This window comes from Tachyglossus aculeatus, chromosome 9, assembly GCF_015852505.1.
Source record: "Tachyglossus aculeatus isolate mTacAcu1 chromosome 9, mTacAcu1.pri, whole genome shotgun sequence".
Classification (NCBI taxonomy): domain Eukaryota; kingdom Metazoa; phylum Chordata; class Mammalia; order Monotremata; family Tachyglossidae; genus Tachyglossus; species Tachyglossus aculeatus.
Genome location: NC_052074.1, coordinates 62,082,657 through 62,105,361, shown reverse-complemented (window position 1 = coordinate 62,105,361; position 22,705 = coordinate 62,082,657). Strand labels below are relative to the sequence as shown.

At 44.6% G+C, this 22,705-nt stretch overlaps 2 protein-coding genes across 2 annotated transcripts in view; one reads left to right on the top strand and one right to left on the bottom strand.

Moving 5' to 3' along the window:
• The window catches only part of NCKAP1 (NCK associated protein 1), a 165,215-nt gene that overhangs the window by 36,305 nt on the left and 106,205 nt on the right, over window positions 1-22,705 (top strand). The gene's annotated exons all lie outside the window — the stretch shown is intronic.
• On the bottom strand, window positions 4,988-17,775 carry DUSP19 (dual specificity phosphatase 19). Its single transcript, XM_038751737.1, has 4 exons — window positions 17,536-17,775; window positions 12,711-12,757; window positions 7,801-7,953; window positions 4,988-5,549 (listed from the first exon to the last, which is right to left on the bottom strand). Exons 1-4 carry the CDS (start codon window positions 17,765-17,767, stop codon window positions 5,352-5,354), a joined length of 630 nt encoding a protein of 209 aa, XP_038607665.1. The 5' UTR covers window positions 17,768-17,775; the 3' UTR covers window positions 4,988-5,351.

Here is a 22,705-nt window from a genome sequence, read left to right as displayed (position 1 = left end):
CACGGGGGGCTCACAGTCTTAATCCCCATTTTACAAATGAGGTAACTGAGGCCCACAGAATAAAAATAATAATAATAATAATAATAATGGGACAACCTGATCACCTTGTAGCCTCCCTAGCTTAGAACAGTGCTTTGCACATAGTAAGCGCTTAATAAATGCTATCATTATTATTATTATTATACTAAGTGTTTGGGACAGGAGGCTACAAGGTGATCAGGTTGTCCCACGGGGGGCTCACAGTCTTCATCCCCATTTTACAAATGAGGTAACTGAGGCCCACAGAATAAAAATAATAATAATAATAATAATAATAATGGGACAACCTGATAACCTTGTAGCCTCCCTAGCGCTTAGAACAGTGCTTTGCACATAGTAAGCGCTTAATAAATGCTATCATTATTATTATTATACTAAGCGTTTGGGAGAGGACAACAATAAACACATTTCCTGCCCACAACGAGCTTACAGTCTAGAGGGGACATTAATACAAATATAACCCATGTGAACTCAAATTTCTCTCTGAAATAACAAGCTAAATGTGTGTGGTGAGGCCCTTTCGCGAACAGATCCTACGCTGACAAGTGGGTTTCCGCCAACATATTGGCCCTTCTTTCGTATCCACAAGTCGAGACCCGCACGTTCACAGTCGGTGCCGCCCACGGAAACCCGCGGCAAAGTGGCGGCTCCCGTCGGATCGGGAGTAGGATTTGGGTACGGGGCTGGACTAGTGAGGTACGGCCGGCTGGTAGCCGCTTCTGGGACGGGGACTTTGTCCAAACTAATTCCCCCGTATCGGCCCCAGCGCTCAGGATGGTGCTGGACACATACTAAGTGCTTAACGAATACCATAAAAAACAAAAACTAGAAGGGAGGTATTGAATCCCCGCTTAGGAAACCGCGACACAGAGAAATGATGTGCAGAACCGGGATTAGAACCCAGGTCATCATCATCAATCGTATTTACTGAGCGCTTACTGTGTGCAGAGCACTGTACTAAGCGCTTGGGAAGTACAAATTGGCAACATATAGAGACGGTCCCTGCCCAACAGTGGGCTCACAGTCTAAAAGGTCCCCTAACTCCCAGGCCTGGGCTCTTTCCCCTAGGCCAAGCTGCTTCACAGTCATCAGACTGTGAGCCTAGTACAGTGCTGAGCGCTTAGTACAGTGCTAATCAATCAATCTTAATCAATCAATCGTATTTATTGAGCGCTTACTGTGTGCACAGCACTGGACTAAGCGATTGGGAAGTCCAAGTTGGCAACATATAGAGACGGTCCCTACCCAACAGCGGGCTCACAGTCTAGAAGGGGGAGACAGAGAACAAAACCAAACGTATTAACAAAATAAAATAACTAGAAAAGATATGTACAAGTAAAATAAATAGAGTAATAAATATGTAAAACATATATACACATATACAGGTGCTGTGGGGAAGGGAAGGAGGTAAGACGGGGGGGGATGGAGGGGGGAAGCGCTTAGTACAGTGCTCTGCACACTGTAAGCGCTCAATAAATACGATTAAATGAATGAATGAGCCTGTTGTTGGGTAGGGATTGTCTCTATTTGGTGCTGAATCGTACTTTTCAAGCATTTAGTACAGTTAAGCACTCAATAAATACGATTGAATGAATGAAACAAAGGTGCCTCTTTGAGGCGTCCAGCTTAGAGTTACTGTCCTTGTCCATTCGGATTTTGCCTTGGACTCTAGACTGTAAGCTCATCGTGGGCAGGGAACGGGCCTGTTTATTGTGATACTGTACTCTTCCAAGCGCACACGGTAAGCGCTCAATAAATACAACTAATTCCTGACTTCTGACCCGAGATCTTCTGAAAGAACTCACAGGACCCATGCTGGATTGTACCTCCCCAAATGTTTTAGTACAGAGGAGCAGCGGGGCTCGGTGGAAAGAGCCCAGGCTTTGGAGTCAGAGGTCATGGGTTCAAATCCCGGCTCCGCCAATTGTCAGCTGACTTTGGGCAAGTCACTTCACTTCTCTGGGCCTCAGTTACCTCATCTGTAAAATGGGGATTAAGAGAGTGAGCCCCCCGTGGGACAACCTGATCACCTTGTAACCTCTCCAGCGCTTAGAACAGTGTTTTGCACATAGTAAGCACTTAATAAATGCCGTTATTATCAGTATTACTATTTCAGTGCTCTGCACATAGTAAGCACTCAATACCTTAGAGGACTCTATAAGCTTAGAGAAGCAGCATGGCTCAATAGAAAGAGCCCCGGCTTTGGAGTCAGAGGTCATGGGTTCAAATCCCGGCTCCGCCAATTGTCAGCTGGGTGACTTTGAGCGAGTCACTTCAATCAATCAATCAATCGTATTTATTGAGCGCTTACTGTGTGCAGAGCACTGGACTAAGCGCTTGGGAAGTCCAAGTTGGCAACATATAGGAGACAGTCCCTACCCAACAGTCTAAAGACTTCACTTCTCTGGGCCTCAGTTCCCTCATCTGTAAAATGGGGATGAAGACCGTGAGCCCCCCGTGGCACAACCTGATCACCTTGTAACCTCCCCGGCGTTTAGAACAGTGCTTTGCACATAGTAAGCGCTTAATAAATGCTGTTATTATTATTATTATTATTATTATTATTTCAGTGCTCTGCCCACAGTAAGCACTCAATATCTATCGATTGATTGGGAATTCAGGGACAGACAGAGCAGGTCCGGCAGGCCTGTGAATGGCGGATCGACATCCAGAAGATAAGCCTTCAGGAGCTAGTAAAGCTAGTTTTTCTTAATGCTGAAAAATTCACCAAGACACTCATTTCTCTTCAGGGTAAGTCACTGCCTTGCAAGTCAACGAGGGCTTTGGCTTCTTTGGGAAGCAGTGTGGCCTCGTGGAAAGAGCAAGGCCTTGTATCTACCCCAGATCTTTAAAAGTGCTTAACAAATACCATAATTACTAATTATTATTATTAGGCTGATTCAACAATAAATGGCTACGCTCCCTGTCCACGATGAGCTTACAGTCTAGAGGGCGAGACAGACAATATGACTACATAAATAAAAACTGTAGACTGTAAGCTCTCTGTGGCCAGGGGTTGCCTCTACTCTATGTATTTATTTAATTTATTCTATTTATTTTATTTGTACATATTTATTCTATTTATTTTATTTTGTTAATATGTTTTGTTTTGTTCTCTGTCTCCCCCTTCTAGACTGTGAGCCCACTGTTGGGTAGGGACCGTCTCTATATGTTGCCAATTTGTATTTCCCAAGCGCTTAGTCCAGTGCTCTGCACACAGTAAGCGCTCAATAAATACGATTGAATGAATGAATACTGACTTAATTGTTTTGTACTCTCCCGTGCGCTTAGAATAATGCTCTGCATGCAGTAAGCGCTCAGCACCCCTGGTTGACTCATTGATCGATAAAACAACATTTAATATGTAATGAATCAATCAATCATATTTATTGAGCGCTTACTGTGTGCAGAGCACTGTACTAAGCGCTTAGCACTGTACTGGGGTAACGGGAAAATGATACTACACACGAGAAAGAGAACACGGTGTCAGACAAATGCAAACAGGAGCCTGATATCCTAAATGATTCACGGCAGAGATGGAGCAGTTTTGATATCGGTCTGACTGACTTGGGCTTTTAAAGAGTCCAGGGATGAATGAGACCCGGAAAACAGTGTGGGAAAGATTTGAGCGTATGCAGGAGGCTTCATTCTCTGCTTTCTTCTGGATGGAGACAAGAAGTCAGGGATTTTAGGGAGAGAAAGAACTGTAAAATGTATCTCATCCAGGCAACCGGAATAAATTCCTCCCCATGCCATAGCGAAACAAGAAGTCGACGACATGGGGGAGAATTTACGTCAACACACAAGGTATTAAATGGCCTCAGGCTCCATTTTATTGCAAGGGAGGAAGAAAAAAACTGGCTTTGCCAGGCAGCATGTAAAGCGCGGTAAACTAACTCAGCTCAGCAACTAGAATCAGAATAAAATGCCATTTTATTGTCCAGTCTTATGCCACCAAGTCGTCTCTGAGCCGTAGAGAGTCCGAGGACGCGTCTCTCCCAGATTGTCCCACCTCCGTGTGCAGTCATAGTTTTCTGGGTAAAAATCTGGAAGCGGCCTCTTCGTTCAATCGTATTTATTGAGCGCCTACTGTGTGCAGAGCGCTGTACTAAGCGCTTGGGGAGGACAAGTCGCAGCTTGAGTCTCTGCCCTCGACTCTCTCCTGTGCTGCTGCTGTCCAGCTCGGGTGAGTTTTGACAGTTTTGACTTATAGCAGATTATCTTCCGCTCGCTAGCCACTGCCCAAGCTGGGAATGGAATGGGCAAGCCTCGGTTTGACTCCCCCTCCCATAGCCCAGACTGGTAGAGGACTGGGAACTCTGCAGGTGTGATCCTGAGAGGGGCCATTCTATTCTGCTCCCCCTCTAATTTTTTTTAATGATATTTATGAAGCGATTACTATGTGCCAGGCACTGTTCTAAGCGCTAGACTGTAAGCTCCTTGCGGACAGGAAGACTAACCCTGTTGCATTATACTCCCCCAGTGCCCTCCCTCCTCAAATCCGACAATTACTCTCCTCTACTTCAAAGCCTTCCTCCAGGAGGCCTATTCTGCTCCCCCTCTAATTTTTTTTAATGATATTTATGAAGCGATTACTACGTGCCGGGCACTGTTCTAAGCGCTAGACTGTAAGCTCCTTGCGGACAGGAAGACTAACCCTGTTGTATTATACTCCCCCAGTGCCCTCCCTCCTCAAATCCGACAATTACTCTCCTCTTCTTCAAAGCCTTCCTCCAGGAGGCCTATTCTGCTCCCCCTCTAATTTTTTTTAATGATATTTATGAAGCGATTACTATGTGCCGGGCACCGTTCTAAGCGCTAGACTGTAAGCTCCTTGCGGACAGGAAGACTAACCCTGTTGTATTATACTCCCCCAGTGCCCTCCCTCCTCAAATCCGACAATTACTCTACTTCAAAGCCTTCCTCCAGGCTTCCCAGACTAAGGCCCTCCTTTCCTCTTCTCCCACTCCCTTCTGCCTCGCCCTTACTCGCTTCCCCCCTCCCAGCCTCATGGCACCATATCCGCCATTTCTTTATTTGACTTGATTTCTGTCCCCCCGCCTCGAGACTGTAAGCTTACTATGGGCAGGAAATGTGTCTGTTTATTGTTGTATTGTACTCTCCCAAGCGCTTAACGCAGAGCCCTGCACGCAGCGAGCGCTCAATAAATACGACCGAATGAATGAATCTTTCTGAACCCGGATTAAAGGGAGCAGAACGGTGCTCCTTCTTCAGGAAGTGCTCGATAAACAGCCCCGACGGATGGACCGGTTCCACGAACCGTCTCCTCGGGCCGGCCCGGGATTCCCGGCCTACTGGCCGTTCCGGGCCGGCTGGTATCCGCGCAGCTGGTCCAGGAAGCCCGAGTTCGGACGGGCCGCCGGCCTGGCGCTCTTCACCGCCGCCAAGGCCCTCGGCAGGGTCAGCTCCTCGCTCTTCATCAGGAACCCGATGACCACGGCCGCGGCCCTGGAGACGCCCGCGTTGCAGTGCACGAGGACCACCCCGCCCTGGGAGGACGGAAAAGAGGAGCCGGCGCGTGACCGCCTCGTTTCGGGAAGCCGATCCGACCACGCGCACGGAGCACCGGCCCTCTGAACCTTCTGCTCCCTGGAAAACGATACAGCGGGACCACCTGAGAAGCAGAAGCGGCTGCTGATCCCGGCTCTGCCCTGGGCAAGTCACTTCCCTTCTCCGGGCCTCGGTTCCCTCAGCTCTAAAATGGGGGCAACCACACCTGCTTCCTTCTCCCCTCCCACATGTCACCCGGCTGCGGTGAGGGCAAACGAGAAGACAGATGAGACGGCACTTTGGAGTCTAAAATGCGTTATTTAAATCAATCGATCCATCAGTCGTATTTATTGAGCGCTTACTGTGTGCACAGCACTGGACTAAGCGCTTGGGAAGGACAAGTTGGCAACATATAGAGACAGTCCCTACCCAACAGTGGGCTTCACAGTCTAAAAGGGGGAGACAGAGAACAAAACCAAACGTACTAACAAAATAAAATAAATAGATCTGTATATATGTATATATGTTTGTACATATTTATTACTCTATTTATTTTACTTGTACATATCTATTCTATTTATTTTATTTTGTTAGTATGTTTGGTTTTGTTCTCTGTCTCCCCCTTTTAGACTGTGAGCCCACTGTTGGGTCGGGACTGTCTCTATATGTTGCCAACTTGTACTTCCCAAGCGCTTAGTCCAGTGCTCTGCACACAGTAAGCGCTCAATAAATACGATTGATGATGATGATGATGATGATGATGATGATGATCTGTAGAAGCAAAATAAATAAATAAATAAATAGAGTAATAAATATGTACAAACATATATACAGGTATATATTTAAATATATATATTTATAACGCATACTCTATTTAATAGTTACAAATAGCCCCGACTTTTTTATTAATTATTTTATTATTTTTATTAATTTTATTTTCTTAATTATTTTATTAAGTGGTATTTGTTAAGTGCTTCCTATGTACCAGACACTCTATTAAGTGCTGGTAGAGACAAGCTAATCAGGTCGTGCACAGTCCCTGTCCCACGTGGGGCTCACAGTCCCAATCCCCATTTTATAAAATATCTTGTACATATTTACTATTCTGTTTATTTTGTTAATGATGTGCATCTAGCTTTATTTGTTCTGATGACTTGACACCTGCCCACATGTTTTGTCTGTCGCCCCTTTCTAGACTGTGAGCCCGTTGTTGGGTAGGGACCGTCTCTATAATGTACTTCCCAAGCGCTTAGTACAGTGCTCTGCACACAGTAAGCGCTCAATAAACATGATTGAATGAATGAATGAATGAATAAACGGGGCAGATGAGGCCCAGAGAAGTGAGATGACTTGCCCAAGGTCACCCGGCTGTTTTCCAACCTCTGCGTTTTCATATTCTAATTGATCATTTTAAAATGGTATTAATATTGGTGCAAGTTACTGGCCTGACATAAAGACCGGGCACTTAGTACAGAGCACTGCATGCAGTAAGCGCTCAATAAATATGACTGGCTGAATGAATGAATGACCAAGAGATAGGAATGATTTTAATAAGAAACAGACATGAATCTTTTACCAGCTAGTTAACTTACGAATAGGAAAGCCTTACTTGGCATTCTTGCTTTTTGTTTTTCCCTTGTACTAATCGTATCTGCCAACTATAATCCCCTTCAATAACGCGGCTTCTGGAACTCACCTCGGTTTTCTCTTTATAAACCAAAAGCATCTGCAAAAGTCGTGAGGTGGCCGCAAATTAATTAAGCTCGCGATCTAAGAAAACAGTACGGTGATCGGTTTGCACGGTCCGAGTGTCATTTAAGCCTGAAATGGAAACCGTAACAAGGCACCGGACTGAGGTTGCTAGGTGAAATGTGGGCCGGGGTAACGGGAAAATGATATTACGCACGAGAAGGAGAACACAGTGTCAGACAAATGCAAACAGGAGCCTGATATCCTAAATGATTCGTGGCAGAGATGGAGCAGTTTTGATATCGGTCGGACTGACTTGGGCTTTTAAAAAATCCAGGGATAAACGAGGCCCGGAAAACAGCGTGGGGCTTCGTTCTCTGCTTCCTTCTGGATGGAGACAAGAAGTCAGGGATTTTAGGGAGAGAAGGAACTGTAAAATGGCCACTGAATAAAAATAGGGGGATTAGAAAATCCCACGTTAAAGTGCTGCTATTTACTACGTGCCTGCTAATTCTGTTGTAATGTCCCCTCCCAACCACCCCTTCCCAAACAACCACTCACCTCCGATTTGCCTTGCTCGATAAACTCAAAGCATTCCGGAAAGTAAGATACGATGTTGGTCTCAGGCAGGTCCAAGATGGAAATGTTCTTATAGGTGAAATCGCCGAGGAAGGCGTTTTCTACTCCATATGCCACGTTGAGAATGTGGGTGACCTTAAAGTAAACGCAAAAGGGGGTTAGCCAAAGTCTTTGTGTTTCCGTTATTGTTTTTTTTCCTCACTTACTATTATTGCTCTTTATTTATTCAATTTATCAATTTATATTAACGTCTGCCTCCGCCTCTAGACTGTGAGCTTGTTATGGGCCGGGAACGTATCCGTTTGTTGCTATATTGTACTCTCCCAAGCGCTCAGTAAAGTGCTTTGTACGCAGTAAGTGCTCAGTAAATATGATCGAACGAATGAATAATAACAATAACGATGGCATTTATTAAGCGCTTACTATGTGCAAAGCACTGTTCTAAGCGCTGGGAGGTTACAAGGTGATCAGATTGTCCCACGGGGGGCTCACAGTCTTAATTCCCATTTTACAGATGAGGGAACTGAGGCACAGAGAAGTGAAGTGACTTGCCCACTTACCTGTTAATCTCCATTAAGAAGGGCCGCCTACTGAGGGATAGGGATTGATTTGAATCTGCTCCCCTGGTAATTACCTCAGTGGGAGGTATCGCTTATTAAATACCTCTACTACTACTACTCTGAGAAGCTGAGAAGCAGCGTGGCTCAGTGGAAAGAGCCCGGGCTTTGGAGTCAGAGGTCATGGGTTCAAATCCCGGCTCGGCCGCTTGTCGGCTGCGTGACTCTGGGCAAGTCACTTCACTTCTCTGGGCCTCAGTTACCTCATCTGTTCAAATGGGGATTAAAACTGTGAGCCCCCCGTGGGACAGCCTGATCACCCTGTAAACCTCCCCGGCGCTTAGAGCAGACCTTCTAGATTGTGAGCCCGCTGTCGGGTAGGGACCATCTCTCTATGTTGCCAACTTGTATCATCATCATCATCAATCGTATTTATTGAGCACTTACTATGTGCAGAGCACTGTACTAAGCGCTTGGGAAGTACAGATTGGCAACATATAGAGACAGTCCCTACCCAACAGTGGGCTCACAGTCTAAAAAGGGGAGACAGAGAACAAAACCAAACATACTAACAAAATAAAATAAATAGAATAGATATGTACAAGTAAAATAAATAGAGTAATAAATATGTACAAACATATATACATATATACAGGAGTAATAAGTATGTACAAACATATATACATATATAGAGGTGCTGTGGAGCAGGGAAGGAGTTTAGAGAGCTGACCATCTGGCCAGGCCCTAATACTCATTTCCCAAGAGCTTAGTACAGTGCTCTGCACACAGTAAGCGATCAATAAATACGACTGAATGAATAGTAAGCGCATAGTAAGCGCTTAACAAATACCATCATCATTATTATTATTACTCTAAATTATTGCAGAAGCCACTGCCAATCCCAGAGATTATGTGGACCAGGAAAGGTTTCTGCCCTAATCCTCACTGGGCCGGGCAGATTTCGGAAATCTGAGGACAATTCCTGTTTCGGGCCATATGGGCAGTGGGCTTGAAGTGACAATTAGTCCCCGACAATGGTATCATTTCCACTTCTGGGTCCTTGCCCTAGTCTTGACTTCTCGCCCACGTCCTGCCTCTGGCCCGGGACGCCCTCCCTCCTCAAATCCAACAGCCGGTCCCTCTCCCTTCCCTCTTCAAAGAGGGACTGTGACTGTGACTGTGAGCCCACTGTTGGGTAGGGACTGTCTCTATGTGTTGCCAATTTGTACTTCCCAAGCGCTTAGTACAGTGCTCTGCACATAGTAAGCGCTCAATAAATACGATTGATTGATTGATTGATTCAAAGCCTTACTGAAGGCCCATCTCCTTCAAGAGGCCTTCTCTAAGCCCCCCTCCCCTCTTCTCCCACTCCCTTCTGCGTCCCCCCGTCTTGCAGCCTTTATTCATCCCCCCTCTCCACCCCCCAGCACTTAATGTCCATATCTATAATTTATTTCTATTAACGTCTGCGTCCCCCTCTAGACTGCAAGCTCGTTGTGGGCAGGGAACGTGTCTGTTTAATGATCCACTGCACTCTCCCGAGCGCTTAGCACGACGATCTTTATGTATATCTATATATATCTATATGTATATATGGTTGTACATATTTATCACTCTATTTATTTATTTATTTTACTTGTACATATCTATCCTATTTATTTTATTTTGTTAGTATGTCTGGTTTTGTTCTCTGTCTCCCCCTTTTAGACTGTGAGCCCACTGTTGGGTAGGGACTGTCTCTATATGTTGCCAATTTGTACTTCCCAAGCGCTTAGTCCAGTGCTCTGCACATAGTAAGCGCTCAATAAATACGACTGATGATGATTGATGATGATCTTTACAAGCAAGCGCTCAATGAATCCGACTGAATGGATCTTGACGTCCGCATCGAAGTGCCCACCCGATGGCCGGCCGGCCCCTCCTCAAATCCTCGCCCGATTGCCCCACGGCCCCCTTCCCACGAATCCTCTTTCCGCTCACCAGATCTCGGAGTGCGGAAAAGCAGGTATTTTGGGGTGGAGAGTGCAGAAAGTAGCCACAGATGGGCACGGACGGTGAACGGTTAGGGCCAGGATGCACGGCAGAACATGCCCAGGCCACGGTACAGCTGGATTTCACGGCTGAAAACTGAGGCTATATCGTGAATGGCTGCGTTGGGGGGGAGGATGTGCAATCACTCAAAATAATCGTAATCAGGGTATTTGTTAAGCGCTATGTGCTAAGCGCTGTTCGAAGCACTGGGGTAGAAAAGGGGGAGAAGGGGGAGACAGACAACAAAACAAAACGTATTAACAAAATAAAATAGAATAGATATGTACAGGTAAAATAAATAGAGTAATAAATACGTGATGGCACCAGCCCCCTCCCTCTGGTTCTGCCAGCGTAACGAGGGGATGTTTCAATAATAATAATAATAATAATGGCATTTATTATTACAAGCAAACCGGGTTGGACACAGCCCTTGTCCCACACGGGGCTCACAGTCTTAATCCTCCTCCTCATCATCATCATCAATCGTATTTATTGAGCGCTTACTATGTGCAGAGCACTGTACTAAGCGCTTGGGAAGTACAAATTGGCAACATATAGAGACAGTCCCTACCCAACAGTGGGCTCACAGTCTAAAAGGGGGAGACAGAGAACAAAACCAAACATCCTAACAAAATAAAATAAATAGAATAGATATGTACAAGTAAAATAAATAGAGTAATAAATATGTACAAACATATATACATATATACAGGTATTTTACACATGAGGCACAGGAGTGAAATGACTTGCCCCAGGGCACCCAGCAGACAAGTGGCAAAGCCAGGATTAGAACCCATGACCTTCTAACTCCCATGTCCGGGCTCTACCCACTTACGCTGTAATGCTTCCCACGGCGATACAGAGTGATCGGGTTGGACACGAGGCCTGGCACACACAGTAATCACTTAACGAAGACCATAGGAACAATGATAATAATTATATTTATAATAATATAAATGATAATAATTATTATTATTATTAAAGCTGATGGTGAGGAGTTTCTGCTTGAGGTGGAGGTGGAGGGACAACCGCTAGATTTCCTGAGGAGTGGGGAAACACGGAGCGAACGTTTTTGTGGAAAAATGATCCGGGCAGCGGAGCGAAGTGTGGGCTGGAGTGGGGAGAGGCAGGAGGCAGGGAGCTCTGAGAGGAGGTTGATAATAATGATAATAATAATAATAATAATAATAATAATGGCATTTATTAAGTGTTTACTATGTGCAAAGCACTGTTCTAAGCGCTGGGGAGGTTGCAAGGTGATCAGGTTGTCCCACAGGGGGCTCACAATCTTAATCCCCATTTCTCAGATGAGGTAACTGAGGCACAGGGAAGTGACTTGCCCAAAGTCACGCAGCTGACAACTGGCAGAACGGGGATAAGTGTCAAGACAGGAGAAGTCCTTGGATTAACACAGAAGCCCATCTGGACGCAGCCACCTTAGTCAGGCAATCGGTCGTTCATATTTATTGAGCGCTTACTGTGTGCGGAACACTGTACTAAGCGCTTGGGAGAGTATAATATTACAATAAACAGACACAGTCCCTGCTCACAATGAGTTTACAACCTGTCGGATAAGATCTTAGTAGAGTCACCACATAAGACAGTGAGCCGGCTGTTGGGTAGGGGCCGTCTCTATATGTTGCCAACTTGGACTTCCCAAGCGCTTAGTATAGTGCTCTGCACACAGTAAGCGCTAGAAAAATACGATTAAATGAATGAATGAGTATTTACATATTCTATTTATTTTATTTTGTTAATACGTTTTGTTGTCTGTCTCCCCCTTCTAGAGTGTGAGCCCGCTGTTGGGTAGGGACCGTCTCTAGATGTTGCCAACTTGGACTTCCCAAGCGCTTAGTCCAGTGCTCTGCACACAGTAAGCGCTCGATAAACCCGACTGAATGAATGAATGAATATTTACATATTCTATTTATTTTATTTTGTTAATATGTTTTGTTGTCTGTCTCCCCCTTCTAGACTGTGAGCCCGCTGTTGGGTAGGGACCGTCTCTATATGTTGCCAACCTGGACTTCCCAAGCGCTTACTACAGTGCTCTGCACACAGTAAGCGCTCGATAAATATGATTGAATGAATGAATATTTACATATTCTATTTATTTTATTTTGTTAATATGTTTTGCTTTGTTGTCTGTCTCCCCCTCCTAGACTGTGAGCCCGCTGTTGGGTAGGGACCGTCTCTAGATGTTGCCAACTTGGACTTCCCAAACGCTTAGTACAGTGCTCGATACATACCATTGAATGAATGAATGAATGAAAGACAGCACACACAGTGGCCCCCACTGTTTACCTTGTATTTTTTCAGGGTGTCCAGGTCATGAGCAGCATCTTGAGAGCCTGTTAAAGATCATTCATGTCAATCAAACCAATCAATCAATGGTACTGACTTGGCACCTCCTCGGGGCAGAGCGCTGTCCTGAGCGCTCGGGAGAGTCCGACGGATTGTGCCGCGGAGGACAGTCGGATGATCCCGAAGGGACGATTTGAACGATTTGTGCCGAGCGAAGCTCACTGTGATCTTTGGCAGGGGTAGACAAAGGGCCTCACGTCTAAAACCCCACCCCTGTTTTTGTGATCAATCAATCAATCAATCGTATTTACTGAGCGCTTACTGCGTGCAGAGCACTGGACTAAGCGCTTGGGAAGTCCAAGTTGGCAACATATAGAGGCGGTCCCCACCTGTTTTTGTGATCAATCAATCAATCAATCGTATTTATTGAGCGCTGACTGCGTGCAGAGCACTGGACTAAGCGCTTGGGAAGTCCAAGTTGGCAACATATAGAGACGGTCCCCACCCGTTTTTGTGATCAATCAATCGTATTTATTGAGCGCTTACTGTGTGCAGAGCACTGGACTAAGCGCTTGGGAAGTCCAAGTTGGCAACATATAGAGACGGTCCCCACCCGTTTTTGTGATCAATCAAGCAATCAATCATACTTACTGAGCGCTTACTGTGTGCAGGGCACTGGACTAAGCGCTTGGGAAGTCCAAGTTGGCAACATATAGAGATGGTCCCCACCCGTTTTTTGTGATCAATCAATCGTATTTATTGAGCGCTTACTGTGTGCAGAGCACTGGACTAAGCGCTTGGGAAGGCCAAGTCGGCAACATATAGAGACGGTCCCCACCCGTTTTTGTGATCAATCAATCAATCAATCAATCAATCAATCGTATTTACTGAGCGCTTACTGTGTGCAGAACACTGGACTAAGCGCTTGGGAAGGCCAAGTTGGCAACATATAGAGACGGTCCCCACCCCTGTTTTTGTGATCAATCAATCAATCGTATTTATTGAGCGCTTACTGCGTGCAGAGCACTGGACTAAGCGCTTGGGAAGGCCAAGTTGGCAACATATAGAGACGGTCCCCACCCCTGCTTTTGTGATCCATCAATCAATCGTATTTACTGAGCGCTTACTGTGTGCAGAGCACTGGACTAAGCGCTTGGGAAGTCCAAGTTGGCAACATATAGAGACGGTCCCCACCCGTTTTTGTGATCAATCAATCAATCAATCAATCAATCAATCGTACTTACTGAGCGCTTACTGCGTGCAGAGCACTGGACTAAGCGCTTGGGAAGGCCAAGTTGGCAACATATAGAGACGGTCCCCACCCCTGTTTTTGTGATCAATCAATCATATTTATTGAGCGCTTACTGCATGCAGAGCACTGGACTAAGCGCTTGGGAAGTCCAAGTTGGCAACATATAGAGACGGTCCCCACCCGTTTTTGTGATCAATCAATCAATCAATTGTATTTATTGAGCGCTTACTGTGTGCAGAGCACTGGACTAAGCGCTTGGGAAGTCCAAGTTGGCAACATATAGAGACGGTCCCCACCCCTGTTTTTGTGATCAATCAATCAATCAATCCTATTTACTGAGCGCTTACTGTGTGCAGAGCACTGGACTAAGCGCTTGGGAAGTAATATAGGGACGGTCCCTACCCAACAGCGGGCTCACAGTCTAGAAGGGGGAGACAGACAACAAAACCAAACATAGGAACAAAATAAAATAAATAGAATAGATATGGACAAGTAAAATAATTAAATAGAGTAAGAAATGCGTGATGGCACCAGCCCCCTCCCTCTGGTTCTGCCGGCGTAACGAGGGGATGTTTCAATAATAATAATAATAATAATAATAATAATAATAATAATAATGGCATTTATTAAGCGCTTACTATGTGCAAAGCACTGTTCTCAATAAGACACACCTGGCATCTCTACCATCTTTCTGCCTTAGAAGAGGCAGTGTGGCCTGGTGGGAGGATCCTTCATTCAGTCAGTCGTACCTTTTGAGCGCCGACAGTGTGCACGGCACTGTACAAAGCGCTTAAAAATCCAGTTCTCCCGGAAAGTTAGGACGCCTTTCATTCCGTCGTATTTACTGAGCGCTCACTGTGTGCAGAGCACTGGACTGAGCGCTTGGGAAGTACAAGTTGGCAACATCTAATCCCAGTCTGGCCCCTGCACGTGTCTTCTCCTGGCCTCACTTTCCTCATCTGTAAAATGGGAATGAAATACCCGTTCTCCCTCCCGGTTACCCAGTGTCTAATCTGATTGCATTGTATCTACCCCACAGCGCTTGGTACACTTTTGGAGCCACTTTTTAAAGAAAATGGTATTTATTATTGTCACCAACTGTCCTAAGCGCTGGGTAGGAGAAGCAGCATGGCTCAGTGGAAAGCGCCCGGGCTTTGGAGTCAAAGGTCATGGGTTCGAATCCCGGCTCCGCCACATGTCTGCTGTGTGACCTTGGGCAAGTCACTTAATGTCTCTGAGCCTCAGTTCCCTCATCTGTAAAATGGGGATGAAGACTGTGAGCCCCGCGTGGGACAACCTGATCACCTTGTATCCCCTCAGCGCTTAGAACAGGGCTTTGCACATAATAAGCGCTTAACACATGTCATTATTATTATTATTATTATTACCCCCCGACTGCTTAACACAGTGCTTGGTACACAGGAGCCACTTTTTTAAAAAACGGTATTTATTATTGTCAACAACGGTCCTAAGCGCTGGGTAGGAGAAGCAGCATGGCTCAGTGGAAAGAGCCCGGGCTTTGGAGTCAAAGGTCATGGGTTCGAATCCCGGCTCCGCCACGTCTGCTGTGTGACCTTGGGCAAGTCCCTTCACTTCTCTGAGCCTCAGTTCCCTCATCTGTAAAATGGGGATGAAGACTGTGAGCCCCACGTGGGACAACCTGATCACCTTGTATCCCCTCAGCGCTTAGAACAGTGCTTTGCACATAATAAGCGCTTAACAAATGTCATTATTATTATTATTATTATTACCCCCCGACTGCTTAACACAGTGCTTGGTACACAGGAGCCACTTTTTTAAAAAACGGTATTTATTATTGTCAACAACGGTCCTAAGCGCTGGGTAGGAGAAGCAGCATGGCTCAGTGGAAAGAGCCCGGGCTTTGGAGTCAGAGGTCATGGGTTTGAATCCCGGCTCCGCCACATGTCTGCGGTGTGACCTTGGGCAAGTCACTTCACTTCTCTGAGCCTCAGTTCCCTCATCTGTAAAATGGGGATGAAGACTGTGAGCCCCGCGTGGGACAACCTGATCACCTTGTATCCCCTCAGCGCTTAGAACAGTGCTTTGCACATAGTAAGCGCTTAACAAATGCCATTATTATTATTATTATTATCCCCCCGACTGCTTAACACAGTGCTTGGTACACAGGAACCACTTTTTTAAAAAATGGTATTTATTATTGTCAACAACGGTCCAAAGCGCTGGGTAGGAGAAGCAGCATGGCTCAGTGGAAAGAGCCCGGGCTTTGGAGTCAGAGGTCAGGGGTTCGAATCCCGGCTCCGCCAACTGTCAGCTGTGTGACCTTGGGCAAGTCACTTCACTTCTCTGGGCCTCAGTGACCTCATCTGTAAACTGGGGATGAAGACTGTGCGCCCCCCGTGGGACAACCTGATCACCTTGTAACCTCCCCAGCGCTTAGAACAGTGCTTGGCACATAGTAAGCGCTTAACAAATACCATCATTATGATTATTAGAGAAGCAGCGTGGCTCAGTGGAAAGAGCCCGGGCTTGGGAGCCAGAGGTGATGGGTTCTAATCCCAGCTCCGCCACCTGTCTGCTGTGTGACCTTGGGCAAGTCACTTTACTTCTCTGAGCCTCAGTTTCTTCATCCGTAAAATGGGGATTAAGACTGTGGGACAACCTGATCACCTTGTACCCTCCCCCAGTGCTTAGAACAGTGCTTTGCACATAGTAAGTGCTCACCAAATGCCTTCATTATTATTATGATGAAGATTATTATGTGGGGCATGGCCTGTCCCACCTGATTAACTCATACCCCCACCCCCCAGTGCTTAGAACAGTGCCCAGCGCTTAGAACAGTGCTTTGCACATCATCATCATCATCAATCGTATTTATTGAGCGTTTACTATGTGCAGAGCACTGTACTAAGCGCTTGGGAAGTACAAATTGGCAACATATAGAGACAGTCCCTACCCAACAGTGGGCTCACAGTCTAAGTTAAGCACATAGTAAGCACTTAACAGCGTGGCTCAGTGGAAAGAGCCCGGGCTTTGGAGTCAGAGGTCATGGGTTCAAATCCCGGCTCCACCAACTGTCAGCCGGGTGACCTTGGGCAAGTCACTTCCCTTCTCTGGGCCTCAGTTCCCTCAGATGTAAAATGGGGATTAACCCCCGTGGGACAACCTGATCACCTTGTAACCTCCCCAGTGCTTAGAACAGTGCTTTGCACATAGTAAGCGCTTAACAAATACCATCATTAGTAGTAGTTGTACAGTGTCAACTCAATAAGCGCTCAATAAATACGACAGATTGATTGATTGTCGGGCCCGGGGTCAAGGCGCTTACCACATGTTATTTTTTCGTACATTGTTATTTTGTACAGTGTCTGAACTCAGTAAGCGCTCAATAAATACGATTGATTGATTGATTGATTGTCTGGCCCGTGGTCAGGGCGCTTACCACATTTTTTTTTGTACACTGTTATTTTGTACAGTGTCTGAACTCAGTAAGCGCTCAATAAATACGACTGATTGATTGATTGATTGTCTGGCCCGTGGTCAGGGCGCTTACCAAATGTTATTTTTGGAAGAGTGGGCGGCCCATCCACTCACCCAGCAGCAGCCAGGGTTTAATGAGCCCGACCTGCAGGTCCAGGCGGAGGTCCTGCACGTAACCCCAGGCCTCCGCCCCTCCGCGGGGCTCCCCTTCCTCCAGGACGTGCCAGCGAGCATCCTTCCACGTCTCCAGCATCCTCTTGCCCGTTACCGTGGTAACCCGGGTGCACTGCTTCCGCAGGCGGGCCCGGGAGAAGGCCCGGATCTCCTGCTGCACCAGGGCCTGCATCCCGCGGTCCAGGACGTTGCTTAGCAACCGCGCGGGCCCCACCCGGCCTCCGAGCATGCGCAGAGGGGCTCAAGGCCGGCGCCGTCGGGCGGGCGCAGCCGGGCGTGCGCAGAAGGCCGAAGGGCGCGCGCCCACGGGCTCCGGGCGCGCGCCGAGGGGCTCCGGGCATGCGCAGGGGACCGCGGGGCGCGCCCAGCGGGGCGTGCGCAGAGCGGCTCCGGCCCCGCTGGCTCTTCCGCAATGTAACGAGGCCTCCGATTGGCCACACAAAGCCCGCTCCTGATTGGGCCCAAACCCCCAGCCCCCGCCCGGCTAGGCCGTCATTCATTCGTTCGTTCGTTCGTTCGTATTTATTGAGCGCTTACTTTTCATTCATTCATTCTTTCATTCGTTCATTCATTCATTCGTATTTATTGGGCGCTTACTTTTCATTCATTCATTCAATCGTATTTATTGGGCGCTTACTTTTCCTTCATTCATTCATTCGTATTTATTGGGCGCTTACTTTTCATTCATTCAGTCATTCGTATTTATTGGGCACTTACTTTTCATTCATTCATTCATTCGTATTTATTGGGCGCTTGCTTTTCATTCCTTCATTCATTCGTATTTATTGGGCGCTTATTTTTCATTCATTCATTCAATCGTATTTATTGGGCACCTAGTTTTCATTCATTCATTCGTATTTATTGGGCGCTTACTTTTCATTCATTCATTCAATTGTATTTATTGAGCGCTTACTTTTCATTCATTCATTCATTCATTCGTATGTATTGGGCGCTTACTTTTCATTCATTCATTCAATCGCGCTTATTGAGTACTTACTTTTCATTCGTTCATTCATTCGTATTTATTGGGCGCTTACTTTTCATTCGTTCATTCAACCGTACTTATTGAGCGCTTACTTTTCATTCATCATTCAATCGTATTTATTGAGCGCTTACTTTTCATTCGTTCATTCAATCGTATTTATTGAGCGCTTACTTTTCATTCATTCAATCGTATTTATTGAGCGCTTACTTTTCAGTCATCATTCAATCATATTTATTGAGTGCTTTTCATTCATTCATTCAATCGTATTTATTGAGCGCTTACTTTTCATTCATTCATTCAATCGTATTTATTGAGCGCTTACTTTTCATTCATTCATTCAATCGTATTTATTGGGCGCTTACTTTTCATTCATTCATTCATCCGCATTTATTGGGCGCTTACTTTTCATTCATTCATTCATTCGTATTTATTGGGCGCTTACTTTTCATTCGTTCATTCAATCGTATTTACTGAGCGCTTACTTTTCATTCATTCAATAGTATTTATTGAGCGCTTACTTTTCATTCATTCAATCGTATTTATTGAGTGCTTACTTTTCAGTCATCATTTAATTCATATTTATTGAGCGCTTACTTTTCATTCATTCATTCAATCGTATTTATTGGGTGCTTACTTTTCATTCATTCATTCGTATTTATTGGGTGCTTACTTTTCATTCATTCATTCAATCGTATTTATTGGGCGCTTACTTTTCATTCGTTCATTCAATCGTGCTTATTGAGCACTTACTTTTCATTCATCATTCAATCGGATTTACTTTTCATTCATCATTCAATCGGATTTATTGGGCACTTACTTTTCATTCATTCATTCATTCGTATTTATTGGGCGCTTACTTTTCATTCATTCATTCGTATTTATTGGGCACTTACTTTTCATTCATTCATTCATTCGTATTTATTGGGCGCTTACTTTTCATTCGTTCATTCAATCGTACTTATTGAGCGCTTACCTTTCATTCGTTCATTCATTCGTATTTATTGGGCGTTTATTTTTCATTCGTTCATTCAACCGTACTTATTGAGTGCTTACTTTTCATTCATCATTCAATCGGATTTACTTTTCATTCATCATTCAATCGGATTTATTGGGCACTTACTTTTCATTCATTCATTCATTCGTATTTATTGGGCGCTTACTTTTCATTCATTCATTCATTCGTATTTATTGGGCACTTACTTTTCATTCATTCATTCATTCGTATTTATTGGGCGCTTACTTTTCATTCGTTCATTCAATCGTACTTATTGAGCGCTTACCTTTCATTCGTTCATTCATTCGTATTTATTGGGCGTTTATTTTTCATTCGTTCATTCAACCGTACTTATTGAGTGCTTACTTTTCATTCATCATTCAATCGTATTTATTGAGCGCTTACTTTTCATTCATCATTCAATCGTATTTATTGAGCGCTTACTTTTCATTCATCATTCAATCGTATTTATTGAGCACTTATGTTTCATTCATTCATTCATTCAATCGTATTTATTGGGCGCTTACTTTTCATTCATTCACTCAATCGTATTTATTGGGCGCTTACTTTTCATTCATTCATTCAATCATATTTATTGAGCGCTTACTTTTCATTCGTTCATTCATCCGTATTTATTGGGCGCCTACTTTTCATTCATTCATTCGTATTTATTGAGCGCTTACTTTTCATTCGTTAATTCAATCGTATTTATTGGGCACTAACTTTTCATTCATTCATTCAATCGTATTTATTGGGCGTTTACTTTTCATTCATTCATTCTATCGTATTTATTGGACGCTTACTTTTCATTCATTCATTCATTTGTATTTATTGAGCGCTTACTTTTCATTCATTCAATCGTATTTATGGAGCACTTACTTTTCATTCATTCAATCGTATTTATTGAGCACTTACTTTTCATTCATTCATTCATTCATATTCATTGAGCCCCTACTTTTCATTCATTCATTCAATTGTATTTATTGGGCGCTTCCTTTTCATTCATTCATTCAGTCGTATTTATTGAGCGCTTACTTTTCATTCATCATTCAATCGTATTTATTGAGTGCTTACTTTTCATTCATTCATTCAATTGTATTTATTGGGCGCTTACTTTTCATTCATTCAATCGTATTTATGGAGCGCTTACTGTGTGCAGAGCCCTGTACTAAGCGCTTGGGAAGTACAAGTCGGCAACATCTAGAGACGGTCCCTACCCAACAACGGGCTCACGGTCTAGAAAGGGGAGTCAGACAACAAAACAAAACACGGAGGCAAGGTGTCAAAATCATCAGAACAGATAGAATCAAAACAAGTCAACAGGCATCGATATAAATAAATATAATTATAAATATCAATCAATCAATCAATCAATTGTATTTACTGAGCGCTTACTGTGTGCAGAGCACTGTACTAAGCGCTTGGGAAGTCCAAGTTGGCAACATATAGAGACAGTCCCTACCCAACAGTAGGCTCACAGTCTAGGAGGGGGAGACTAAGTAAGCGCTCAATAGATACGATTGAATGAATGAATGAATGAATATACATATAAACCTGTATATGTGTCTATACCGGTATATATGTATATATGTTTGTACATATTTATTACTCTATTTATTTATTTATTTTACTTGTACATATCTATTCTATTTATTTTAGTTTGCTAATATGTTTTGTTTTGTTCTCTGTCTCCCCCTTCTAGACTGCGAGCCCACTGTCGGGTAGGGACCGTCTCTAGATGTTGCCAACTTGGACTTCCCAAGCGCTCAGTACAGTGCTCTGCACACAGTAAGCGCTCAATAAATACGACTGAATGAATGAGACAGGCGACAAACCAAAACACGTGGACGGGTGTCAGGTCATCAGAATAAATAGAAGTAAAGCTAGATGCACAGTGTTAACAAAATAAATAGAATAGTAATCAATCAATCGTATTTATTGAGCGCTTACTGTGTGCAGAGCACTGTACTAAGTGCTTAGTAATAGTGAATATGTACAAGTAAAATAAATAGAGTAATAAATCTGTACAAACATATATACAGGTGCTGTGGGGAGGGGAAGGGGGTACGGCGGGAGGATGGGGAGGAGGAAAGGAGAAAGGGGGCTCAGTCTGGGCGGAGTAGTGGACTAAGCGCCTGGAAAGTCCAATTTGGCACCAGATAGAGCCAATCTCTACCCAACAACAGGCTCAGAGTCTAGAAGGGGGAGACAGACAACCAGAAAAAACAAGGAGACAGGCCCCAATAGCATCAAAACAGATAAATATAATTATAGATAGCTACACCTCATTAAAAAAATGAATGGAATCATACATATATGTTGCCAATTTGTACTTCCCAAGCGCTTAGTACAGTGCTCTGCGCATAGTAAGCGCTCAATAAACACGATTGATGATGATAAATATGTACAAATATACCCAAGTGCCGTGGGGTGGGGAAGGGGGTAGAGCAGAGGGAGGGAGTGGGGGCAATGGGGAGGGGAGGAGGAACAGAGGAAAAAGGGGGGCTCAGTCTGGGGGGCTATTTATTGATTTATTCTATTCGTACATGTTTATTCTATTTATTTCATTTTGTTAATACGTTGTGTTTTGTTCTCTGTCTCCCCCTTCTAGACTGTGAGCCCACCGGGGACCGTCTCTATCATCATCATCATCAATCACTGTTGGGTAGGGACTGTCTCTATATGTTGCCAATTTGTACTACCCAAGCGCTTAGTACAGTGCTCTGCACATAGTAAGCGCTCAATAAATACGATTGATGATGATGGTGATCGTATTTATTGAGTGCTTCCTTCCTCTCTCCCTCGTCCCCCTCTCCATCCCCCCATCTTACCTCCTTCCCTTCCCCACAGCACCTGTATATATGTATATATGGTTGTACATATTTATTACTCTATTTATTTTACTTGTACATATTCTATTCTATTTATTTTATTTTGTTAGTATGTTTGGTTTTGTGCTCTGTCTCCCCCTTTTAGACTGTGAGCCCACTGTTGGGTAGGGACTGTCTCTATATGTTGCCAATTTGTACTTCCCAAGCGCTTAGTACAGTGCTCTGCACATAGTAAGCGCTCAATAAATACGATTGATGATGATGATGATCTAGAGACGGTCCCTACCCAACAGTGGGCTC

Coding starts and splice junctions, on each gene's coding strand:
- DUSP19 (XM_038751737.1), bottom strand. CDS start 17,767: ATGCAGGCCCTGGTGCAGCAGGAGATCCGGGCCTTCTCCCGGGCCCGC. Junction 12,758..17,535: donor TAAACCCTGGCTGCTGCTGG/GTGAGTGGATGG, acceptor GATCTTTAACAG/GCTCTCAAGATGCTGCTCAT. Junction 5,550..7,800: donor TCGAGCAAGGCAAATCGGAG/GTGAGTGGTTGT, acceptor CCGTCCTCCCAG/GGCGGGGTGGTCCTCGTGCA.